This window comes from Anolis sagrei, chromosome 1, assembly GCF_037176765.1.
Source record: "Anolis sagrei isolate rAnoSag1 chromosome 1, rAnoSag1.mat, whole genome shotgun sequence".
In the NCBI taxonomy this organism is placed as follows: Eukaryota; Metazoa; Chordata; class Lepidosauria; order Squamata; family Dactyloidae; genus Anolis; species Anolis sagrei.
In genome coordinates, this window is record NC_090021.1 from 292450700 (window position 1) to 292462999 (window position 12300).

General features: G+C 42.3%; 1 protein-coding gene across 3 annotated transcripts in view; it reads right to left on the reverse strand.

Annotated features, from left to right (window-relative positions):
• LOC132765741 (neuroendocrine protein 7B2-like) overlaps positions 1-7706 on the reverse strand; it is a 53275-nt gene extending 45569 nt beyond the window's left edge. For 2 of the 3 annotated variants that reach the window (XM_067462859.1, XM_067462858.1), the window contains exons 1-6: positions 7484-7706; positions 4194-4264; positions 3315-3411; positions 2765-3018; positions 1707-1867; positions 1301-1447 (exon numbers count right to left, since the gene is read on the reverse strand). In XM_067462859.1, coding sequence (XP_067318960.1) covers positions 1301-1447; positions 1707-1867; positions 2765-3018; positions 3315-3411; positions 4194-4264; positions 7484-7612 — 859 coding nt within the window. In that variant the 5' untranslated portion in view covers positions 7613-7706. The remainder of the gene's footprint in view (positions 1-1300; positions 1448-1706; positions 1868-2764; positions 3019-3314; positions 3412-4193; positions 4265-7483) is intronic. The other variant, XM_060760027.2, reaches the window with a different exon arrangement.
• Positions 7707-12300: the final 4594 nt, after the last annotated feature.

The following is a 12300-nucleotide window of genomic DNA, read 5'->3' on the forward strand; positions in this document are numbered from 1 at the left end:
CACCCAGCGCTGCTAGGAGTCAGCGTCCGGAGGCACTTCTTTGGGCCTAGGCAAGCCCTCGGAGGAGGTAAGCGGCGAGGGCAGAGGAGGTCCTTGAATGGAGGGAAAGGGAAAGCCCAGCAGGCCATCACCCCCAGCCGGTCTCCATGGCAATACGGCCTGCCACTCCTCCTCCTCATGCCCTCCCTCTCTCCACTCTCCTCAAGCCGCGCCACTAAAGGTGATATTATTTTTTTCTTTAACTTATTAATTTATACCCGGCGTACTAGATAACCCCCAACTTTTCATAAGATTTTCCAGGCATAAAAAGTCATCTAGTATGCCAGAATATACATATATATATCAGGATCCAATTTCCTTATTACTGCATTCATGCATGAGATTGGACGCAGAAGAAAAAGAAACACTTCAGAAAAACCTCTAGGCCTGGATATGACAAAGAATGGAGCCCAGCGCTGATCTAAGCATTTGTTTAAATATTCAGACATATATCATGACTGGTTAATCCAATAAGACAGGGTTCTCTGTATTGCTGATTTACAGTTTGTCCTTCACTCAGAGGATGGCATACTTTGGCAACAAACTATTGCTACTCTTCAGCAAGCCATTTTCATTTTTTCTTGTCAAAGTGTATATGAAGGAACCTATCTATTTTTTTTCTAGAAAATCAGAATTTCAAATCACAGAGAGAGCCTCCAGTCATAAGATTTTCACTTCATAGCATCCTTTAAAAGTAAAAGACAACTGAGGTGTGCAAATAGTAGAGAACAAGCACACTAATCCTTGATGCTTACATATCTACTATTTAAGATACACTACAACTTCCATATGTCAATTCCAAAACATCATATGGATACTTGAAGCCATAGGTAATGGTGCACCCTATGTTTTGATTGTACCATGGGATAGAACTGGAGGACCTAAACAAGAACTGAAACACTTCTGTTTATGGGTCTCTCTAGATCTTCCAGTGTTATTCTATAGTATGCTTGAGAGGCCCACAAACACTTCAAAGGGGGGAGGGGGGTTGAATCCACGAATACAAAATCTGAGGATAAGGAGTTATAGTGTACCTAAAGAATACTTGTGTGTTCTCTCCAAAGGGTTAAAAATCAAGCATAAGCAGCTTGCCACCCAAACTCACATACTAAACAGCTATTAAAGTTACCCAACCCATAATTTTAAATGAAAGCAGATATTTTATTAGCTTTTTCTTTGCTATTGTACAGTTTCTTTCTCTTTTCTATATGGTTTTAAAAACAAAAACAAAATTTTGGTCGTGAACAGCCACTGAACTTACCTCCTATGCTTTGCCTTCTCTTTCTCAGGCGTTCACCAGGAGTTTGAATTTCACTTTCTCCATAGTCTTGGAGTGAAGGAGTTGAGCTAGGATCATCAATACCAAGCATAGCAGGTATCTTTTCCAGGATAAGTTTTGGTAAAAGCCCTGAAATTAGAGAACCATTTTAGACAATAACTTAAAAGCAGTGTGAGCATTAGATAACTGAGCATTAGATAACTGTGGAAATCAGGTTTAGATTTCTGCTCAATCATGAAATCCACGAGGTGACTTTGGGTAAATAATTCCCTCTTAACCTGAGAAAACCCCACAAAATAGGGTTGTCATAAATTGAAAGTGAGTTGGGAGCACACAACAACAAAAATAAAATTTCCCAAGTTCAGGTTACTAAATATTCCTGTATTACCTATTTTGTCTGCCTGATCAATTAATGTCTGAAGAACTGCAGACTGTAAACGAAGTTTCTTTTCTGCATGAGCAGTCATCTTATCAAGTTCACTTGATTGCAAGAGATTTGGAGCAAAAATTACTGCCAGGTTGCTACTATCCATTTTGTTCTCTTCAGACCTGGAAAAAAAAACCCCGAAATATAATAGATAGTATCACTTGTTAATGCAAGTGTAAATCAGTAATTTTAGACGGCTACTACTACAATTTCCATTAATTAGAGTGCTGATCTGCCCTACATTTGTAGAGCATTTGTCCACATGCTGAATACTTCTGCATCTGCTTTTTAATTATTTTGCAACTACCTTACCACAAGATTTTGTTCTCAAGACATTTTGCCATCTTTGATAAAAAAAAACAAAAACACAAAGAGTAAATCCCCTTCAAAAGCAAAGGCACGCCATCAGGACTGTGAGAGCATTCAATTAGAGATGCCTTTCCCTCACATTCTCAGTACCTCTGAGTCATGTGAGATGGTTGCTGTTTTGAAAGAGATTGGTGTAAATGCTGAACTGATGCTGTTTTTAGCATGGGTCCAGGAAAGGCGATATTTTAAACTCTAATGGAAAATCAATGGAAATGAGGGAGAAAAATGGCAAGTGAGGAGCATGAGTGAAGGAAATAGAAATGGGTGAAACAATACATACAGATTTATAATACATTCAACCAGAAAATTCCTTGAGAGGTAATCTGGCAAAAATAATTCAGTTCAATAGGGTTCACTATCATCCAGTTTTCACTTTCCATGGTCAGGAAAGTTTCCCCCATGGATAGGAAATCATATTGCATTTATAAAACATATATGATAATGTACTTTTGCTTCTATAAAAGTTCTCTTTCTAAAGTTTAATTTAAATATAGTAAATCAGATCCCAATTCAACTAAGATATTAGAAAATTTCAACATTTTCCAGAATATTTGTACCTATTATGCCAATCTCACAATTACTGAGGTTCTCTTCCAAACATACCGAAAATACGCAATCATAAACAAAGCATGCCTTGCACTTCCATTTACCTTAGAGAGACGTTTTTGAGAAACTTGAAAATATATCTGAGAGTATCAATTGTTTTGTCATTTATAAGACAAGAGAGCAGCAGTGTAGCAGAAATCCTCTCCTCACTGTTGAGTTGCTGAGCTTTGATAAGAGCATCTTGCAGGTTAGTAGGAAGGATGGGCTCAGGCAACTCTCTGAAGAACTGCTTCAGGAGCCCTGCAACATCACAGGGCTGTGCAGTAGACAGGCTGCTTTCACCTTGATCCAGTTTACTCTAGCAAAGGAAAAAGAAGAAATATTGTCATCCAGCCAAAACTATGCTGAATGGAATAGATACTAGAAGTAATATATCAAGGAACAAAATGTAGACTTTTAAAGGATTGTATTTGTTAATATGGTATATTCAGAAGCATATATACCAGGATATATTTTGACATATCAATTAATTTTATTCTGTTTGTATACAAACGTTGTGTACAATGGTAGTCTCTATATTTATCCAGATACATTTGGGAGCACATCAAAGATGCAAAAAAATAACAGAGACCTAGAGAGAACGTTGTACTATACCTTTAATGTTTTCATGCGCACCACTGATCCAGATTTTCTGAAGAGCCCCTCAGTGTGAATGTGCTCTTCCAAGTATTTACAGACCTCAACCAAAAAACTGTGAGGAAGGGAAGGATTAAGAATAAGAATTTTTGCCAGGAACAATTCAAGTCTGCATAAACTTTTCTTATGAATTTTGTGACATTTTATTGAGTCAACATGATCTCCACATTGTAAACAATGGGTGAAAAATGTTTGGCCCCTGGGATGTTTTTGCAGATCCCACAATGCTACAAAAAAAAATTATATTTCATATTTTATGAAATATTTTCTACATCTTGTATATCTGAAATATATAAAAATATAAAATATTAATTATAATATGAGTTTGTTAATTTGTATGGAGACATTGAGACACTCTGTAGATGTTGAGACACTCTGGGATTTATGGGAGTTGTAAGCCAAAACACCTGGGGATCCCCAGGTTGAGAACCACTGGACTAAATGGTTGAATGATGAATCAACATGCAGGCAAATCTCACTGACTCAATCAGTCTACTCCAATTGGACTAATAAACTTCAGGGCATGGTGTCTGATGTTTGCTCCATTAGATAATACTACTAAAAATGAAGATCTTCAATTTCCACATCTCAGTCATGGACTATACGAATGTGTACTTAACTGGAGTGCGTCTTAAGTTATATAGGACATGCAGTTCATATCTTCCATTGTGACAGGAACTGGCATACTTGTCCCCATTAATTACAAAGAAAATTGATAACAAATTATTGCTTTTTTCTTTTTGTTCAGGGAACACAATTTTGAATAGAACTGGTTTACTCCATATTGGTGCCTAAATAAAATGCATGTCCTTAATCAAAGGTACAGACTTTACCTACCATGGTATATTTCCATATTCAGGAACATTCTGCTGAGGTAGTTCATGAAGAGGTATTCCAAAGATTTTGCCCTAAGAACAAAAAGACACAAGCATTTAAATTAAACACTTAATAATATACATTTTGCTAAGTAAATGGCAACGAAATAAAATCTGAGTGAAATTATGGGTATATACTCTTTTAAAATAAACCTCTTTAATGTAATTTAACATTCTTTTTTCATGGGTTTCATTAGTTTGCAAGCTACATGCTCTGGGTTAGGTATATAACATCTGCTTGAACACTATACCTTAAAACCTACATAATAATTCCTTAAACTGGGAATGTTTAATGACACTTGTGATCAGAAATCTTAAATCACTGTATTTGTTAAGTAAATTCATATATGTTCATTTATTAGATTACTATTCTGCCCTATGCTTCCCTGACTAAATATATCAAGATTGTACAGTGCTCATAAAAATGTAAGAGAATATCAAAGAAACTTTGAGATAACGGTTTCATCAGATGCACTAGACGGAATCTATAAAAGTTACTGCTACAAACGTCTTTCTTCTAGTTAGTGTCAAAAATGCTACAAGCTTCCTTTGTATGCCAATGCAGACTAAAACGGTTATATCTTTGGGGGGGGGGGGGGGATAAAGTATATATAGAAAATATTTAAACCTAGAGGAACTGAATTTTCAATAAATATTTCACATAAGCCTCCAAATTAACTTGTTCCCCATAACAATAGTTCCTTGGGGAAACCTGTTTTTTTATGGGGCATAATTTGTAGCCAACAGTTTGCATCATAAGATTTATTTGGCAGTGTTTCTCAACCCAAGAACTGCAGATAACATTCTTATCTGATCACAATTCTCTCAGACACATGTTACAACACTGTTCTTCAAACTGCTGCTATTCACAAAAAGAGTCTGGTTCAACGTAAGCTAATTCACACATGCAGCGTTCAATTTCCAAAACCGTCTGAACCAGCAGAGCCCTCACTGAGTCCATAAGTTTTCTTTCCAGAAAATCTCTGAGAGTCTGAGGGACAAAAAAGGAAAAAGATGGCACACTTTTCTAGCGCAATCATTTCTATGCTTACTAAATAGCAAATCTTATTAGGTTCAGCTTTTGAGATATAGCTGGGAAACTCTGGGTAGATTTTTCCCTGTCAGGAAAGTTTACAGTGGGCTTTACCCATTGAGCCATAGACTCACTAGCAGTACTACAGTGATGAAAATATTTGGGACCAATGGAGTAGACAACAGCTCAGTGTCCTATCTCAGTATAAGGTAACTTCCTAATTTTATTCAGTTTATGCACTAAACCGGTACTCAAAGCAGCTAACAATACAATAAGAACATACAAAGTAAAAATTAATATAGCAACCTGATTATCTAAAACTGTCAGAAATAAAACCCTATTTACAAATATGACATACATATTTAAAATCATTAATTAGCTCAATTGGGAGCAACCACTGCTCTAGATCCAGACTCTTAGATCTAGAGCAGTGGTTCTCAACCTGTGGCTCCCCAGGTGTTTTGGCCTACAAATCCCAGAAATCCCAGCCAGTTTACCAGCTTTTAGGATTTCTGGGAGTTGAAGGCCAAAATATCTGGGAACCTACAGGTTAAGAATCACTGACCTATGATCCATCTATAATTTACAATTTTAATTTCCCTGGAAGGCCTGTTCAAACGTAACAGTTTTCACTCCTTTCCTAAATGATAAAAGAGTGGCGGGCGGCCCTGATTTCTCTAGGGAGTTAGAGTAGTTAACAATTCACTCAAAATGGATTGAACCCAGTCACAAGACTTTGAAATCTCTTAGTCACAAGACTCCAATAAAAACAGTATGGAGACAACTCTCTAAAGACAGCAAGCTCAAAAATAAGGGATTACCCAAAGAATTACTACAAAGAGCAACCCTAAGACAAACCTTTCATGGGGTCTTCTTGGCAAGTTCTGTACTTTCCTCTGGGACCAAGAGTGTGACCTGCCTAAGGTCACCCAGAGAGTCTCCATGGCTGAGCAGGGATTCAGACCCTAGTCTCCAGCGTTATAGTTCAATACTATTTTATTTATTAAAATTTTACTCCACTCTATCTAAACCCTGAAGGGGTCTCAGAGCAGCTTTCAAATTGGCAATAATTCAATGCCACATTAACAGAAAACAATCAATATACAATATATACTAATATACAAATACATTAAAAAGCTGTTAAAAGATTACACACAGACTAAAAATCACAATTCAGAAGCCATTCCAATCACATTGCCATTTACTTCGTTGCTATATATAGCCCTGTGCTACTCTCCAAACACTTGGTTACATAGCCAGATTTTGACATGTTTTCTAAAGGATAGGAGGGAGAGGGGTCGATCTAATTTCACTGGGAACCAGAACTACAAGCACTGCAACATGCTGGGTCTCTCAGGAAATAATAGTGATGTAGGTATACACACAGGTACATAATACTCAAGTGATTACCTGAAATCAATTATTTCAGATGTGTTTCTCTTATTGCTGAGTGCCTTGTCATTTCTGACTTACAGAATCCTAACTTTGTTATCAGTTTGGGTTTTTTCTTTGTTTCGCTTTTGTTCAGGTGGGCAGGGATTACCTTTGCCTTCCTCTGAAGCTGAGACAGTGCTCCTCACAAACCCACCTAGTGAGTTTCCATGGCAGTGCGAGGATTCCCACAGCTGGAATATTGTGTCCAATTCTGGGCACCACAATTGAAGAGAGATATTGACAAGCTGGAATGTGTCCTGAGGAAGGCGACTAAAATGATCAAGGGTCTGGAGAACAAGCCCTATGAGGAGCGGCTTAAAGAGCTGGGCATGTTTAGCCTGAAGAAGAGAAGGCTGAGAGGAGATATGATAGCCATGTATAAATATGTGAGAGGAAGCCACAGGGAGGAGGGAGCAAGCTTGTTTTCTGCTTCCCTGGAGACTAGGACGCGGAACAATGGCTTCAAACTACAAGAAAGGAGATTCCATCTGAACATGAGGAAGAACTTCCTGACTGTGAGAGCTGTTCAGCAGTGGAACTCTCTGCCCCCGAGTGTGGTGGAGGCGCCTTCTTTGGAAGCTTTTAAACAGAGGCTGGATGGCCATCTGTCAGGGGTGATTTGAATGCAATATTCCTTCTTCTTGGCAGGGGGTTGGACTGGGTGGCCCACGAGGTCGCTTCCAACTCTAGGATTCTATGATTCTAGGTGCCATTCAAGTCAATCAGCTTGCCTGGCCTGCCTTTGTCGCAGGGCCGCAGAAGAAGCCGGGCCTCTCTCCACTCACCTTCGCCACGCCACCGACTGCCGACCGCAGGGGCTTCCCTTTCTTCGTCTTGATCCCGTAGGCGGCTCGGAGCTGCTGCTGCACCGCCAGCTGGGCCAGCTCCCTCCCGCGGCCTTCCACCGCTTCCATCTCAGCTGCTGCTGCCACCTTCCTTCCTCGCCGCCCGTCGCCTCATATCAACTCAAAACCACCGCGCCTCCTCAGAGCTCTCCTCTGATTGGCTCGTGTCTCCTTTTCGAATTCTCAGGACCCCTGAGGCCCCCAACGGCCAGCGTCATGGGACGTGACTTCACCAACGCCTGCACGTTTGCTACGTGACCTTTACCCGCAGTCACACCGGCGAGGCTAATCATCAAAAGAGGAAGTAAAAAATATACCGTGTCTTTTTAAGAATTTTCAAATGTATTATTTACACTGCGGATTTTTTAAAAACCAGGCAATTGCTCAGGACGCCTAAAGGGAGCCTGAAAGTGCCTCCCACTTAGTAACACAACAAAACATAGACTCAAAAATAATAGAGTAAAGAACTCTGTCCCAAAAAAGTCTAGACACAGACAGTTCCATTTTTTTTCCTTTTTCCTCATTTTGTGGTTGCGTTACAAAGCGAACATTGATATTTTATTATGCAAAGGGATCTTGTAGCATCTTTGAGATGAACTGAAAAGAAGTGGCCTAAAATTTCATAGATTTAAGTCATTGTCCTTATAGACTCAAAGAGTTGGAAGAGACCTCATGGGCCATCCAGTCCAACCCCATTCTGCCAAGAAGCAGGAATATTGCATTCAAATCACCCCTGACAGATGGCCATCCAGCCTCTGTTTAAAAGCTTCCAAAGAAGGAGCCTCCACCACACTCCGGGGCAGAGAGTTCCACTGCTGAACGGCTCTCACAGTCAGGAAGTTCTTCCTCATGTTCAGGTGGAATCTCCTTTCTTGTAGTTTGATGCATTTGTGTTTTTTTCCTCTCCACGGTGTTTTCTGTGTTCCCACAGTGTTTTCTGACCTAAACCTACAGAAATTTTTGATTTTATTCTCAGGGTGCATCTAAACTGTGGGATTAATGCAGTTTGACTCCACTTTAACTGCCATGGCTAAATGCTATGGAATCCTGGGAGTTGTAGTTTGTGAGGCACCAGCACTGACAGAGAAATCCAAAGATCTTGTAAAACTATAACTCGCATGATTCCAAAGCATTGAGTCACAGCAGCTGGAGTGGTGTCAAACTGCATTAATTAACTGTAATTGGGCCCTCAGTGGTGTGGATTAGGATAGGTGACTGAGGCTGTCGGGTGCCTTCAAGTCGTTTCTGATCTAAAACAACTGTTATCACAGAGAGATTTTCTGGTGGGCAAAATTTGTTCAGAAGAGGCTTGCCATTACCTTCCTCTGAGGCTAAGAGAGTGTGTCTTTCCCAAGACTGAATCAGATTCAAATCCTAGTTTCCAGAATCGTAGTCCGATGCTAAAACTATTACTTACTTAGGCGATCCCTCGTTGTCCGAGTAGGATTGTCTTCCAATTTCGGTGTACTGCCGGTTGGTCCGTAGGTGACTGTGAAGCCCTATTCTTGACCAACATGTTCTCCTGCAGTGAGGGCATTTATTTCCAGGTGGAAGGTGGTCCCAGTCGGGGTTGGTTTGATGCGCCTTCCTCTTGGCACATTTCTCTCTTTCATCCTCCATTCATGCCTCTTCAAATTCTACAGCACTCCTGGTCACAGCTGACCTCCAGCTGGAGCACTCAAGGGCCAGGGCTTTCCAGTGTCTATGCCAGAGTTTTTAAGGTTGGCTTTGAGCCCATCCTTAAATCTCTTTTCCTGCCCACCAACATTCTCTTTTCCGTTCTTGAGTTCGGAGTAGAGCAACTGCTTTGGGAGATGGTGGTCGGGCATCTGGACAACGTGGCCAGTCCAGCGGAGTTGATGGCAGAGGACCATCACTTCAATGCTGGTGGTCTTTGCTTCTTCCAGCACACTGATATTTGCCCGCTTGCTTTTCCAAGAGATTTGCTGAATTTTTCGGAGGCAACGCTGATGGAATCGTTCTAGGAATTGCATGTGACGTCTGTAGACAGTCCACATCTCGCAGGCATATAGCAGGGTTGGGAGGACAATAGCTTTATAAACAAGCACCTTGGTATCCCTACAGATGTCCCGGTCCTCAAACACTCTGTGCTTCATTTGGAAAAATGCTGCACTCGCAGAGCTCAGGCGGTGTTGTATTTCAGTGTTAATGTTGACTTTTGTGGAGAGGTGGCTGCCAAGGTATCTGAAATGGTCAACATTTTCTAATGTTACATCATTAAGCTGTATTTCTGGCATTGGAGAGGGATTGGCTGGTTACTGCTGGAAGAGTACTTTGGTTTTCTCAATGTTCAATGACAGGCCAAGCTTCTCATAGGGAGGAGGGTAAAGAAGTACTACCAGAAAGGGGTGTTCCTCAGGAGGCTGAAGGGGGTCAAAAGGAGCTTTTCTAGGGTCAGCAGATGGTTTCCCTATGGGACCCACTTCCCTATGGTCGACTGTTGTCTCATCATCTTTGCATGGCATAAGGCGAGAGTCTGAAACTTCACTAGCTTTCCTTTGGCATAAAGCACAGTGCATTAGCTAACTTGTCCCATCTAGCTTCCTAGTGGCAATGAGACTGTAGCTTAAGGATAGGATCCTTGCCTATGCTGCCATGTACTGGCCAGAAGGACTCTCCCCAATGGGTGGAGAGACCATTTGCAGGTGCACAATTTAACAATTTTTCCTGACTTGAGGGAACCCCCTCCAAACACATCCCAGTGGGCCAGGATTTCCCCTAAAGGACTATCTTCTGGGATGGAACGGGTCCTTCCTTGAGACCTGTACGGCCCATTTTAGAATGTAAACTTCAACCTCCCTAGTTGATTAAGGGTCTAGACACACCGACCACGGTTGGCTATTATTATTATTATTATTTTATTAACTTTATTTGTACCCCGCTAGCATCTCCCGGAGGACTCGATGCGGCTTACACAGGCCGAAGCCTCAAACACAATACAATAGAGAATATAACATCACAACAACAAGGCAAATCAAACAATAAGCAAAATAACATAACACCGCAATACTAAGCAAATCAAACAATAAGCAAAATAACAACAATGGCAGTACATCAGGACATTATTAAAAATTGGTTCGGCCGGCGCACTGGGGTACAAGGGTTAAAAGTGCGATGTGCAGCGACAATTTGTTATGCTAAGGTGCTACTAGGACTTGGGGTGGGGATTCCTAGTCTGGGAAGGCACAACGGAACAGCCAAGTTTTTAAGTTCCTTCTGAAAACGGCTAGAGTGGGGGCCTGTCTGAGATCTTTTGGGAGGGCGTTCCAAAGTCGGGGGGCCGCCACAGAAAAGGCCCTGTCACGTGTCCCCACCAAGCGCGCTTGCGACGTGGGTGGGATCACGAGCAGGGCCTCTCCAGATGACCGTAACGAGCGCGTGGGTTCGTAGATGGTGATGCGGTCACGCAGGTAGGGTGGTCCCAAACCGTTTAGGGCTTTGTAGGTGAGCACCTGCACCTTGAATTGGGCTCGGAAAACAAATGGCAGCCAATGGAGCTCCTTAAACAGAGGGGTAGACCTCTCTTGATAATGAGCTCCGGTTAGTATCCTGGCTGCTGCCCGCTGGACCAATTGAAGTTTCCGAGCCGTCTTCAAGGGCAGCCCCACGTAGAGCGCATTGCAGTAATCCATTCTAGAGGTGACCAAGGCGTGGACCACCCCGGCCAGATCAGCCTTCACGAGGTATGGTCGCAGTTGGCGCACAAGTCTCAGTTGTGCAAAGGCCCTCCCGGATACTGCCGACACCTGAGCCTCAAGTGTAAGCGAAGAATCCAAGAGGACGCCCAAACTGCGGACCTGTGGTTTCAGGAGGCCCCGCGGCTATGGAACGACTAAAGGACTGGCAATATGACGACGAATAGGATCACGTTTTAGTTAAGAGCTGAATTGGATTGGTATTGATGTATAAACTGTGTTTTTATGTTTTTATGCTTTTAATTGTATATTGTTAACTGTTATTTTATGCTGTAAACCGCGTTGAGTCGCCGGCTAGGCTGAGAAACGGCGGTATATAAGTAAATAAATAAATAAATAAATAACCCCGTCCAACACAGGTGACCACCCTATACCCCGATCTGGATTGTGATCGACCAGGAGGACCTCTGTCTTATCGGGATTGATCTTCAGCTTGTTCTTCCTCATCCAGATCGACACAGCGGCCAGGCACTCGTCTAGCACCTGAGAAGCCTCCTTGGAGTTAGGTGGAAAAGAGTAGTAGAGTTGTGTGTCATCCGCGTAGAGATGGCACCCAACTCCAAAACTCCGGATGACCTCTCCCAGCGGTTTCATGTAGATGTTAAAAAGCATGGGCGACAAAATAGAGCCTTGCGGGACCCCACAGGTCAAAGGCCAGGGGTCGGAGCAGGCGTCTCCCAGCTTCACCATCTGAGTTCGTCCCTCCAGGAAGGACTGGAGCCACGACAGAACCGTGCCCCCAAGGCCCATCCCGGAGAGACGACCCAGAAGGATACCATGATCGATGGTATCGAAAGCCGCTGAGATGTCCAAGAGAACCAGCAGGGTCACACTCCCCCTGTCCAGTTCTCTGCGGAGGTCATCCACCAAGGCGACCAAGGCTGTCTCGGTGCCATGACCAGGCCTGAAACCAGACTGTGACTGATCTAGGTAGTTGGTATCGTCTAGGAAACCCTGAAGCTGAGAGGCGACCACCCTCTCCAGCACCTTGCCCAAAAAGGGGAGGTTGGAGATCGGCCTGTAATTATTCAGCACCGTGGA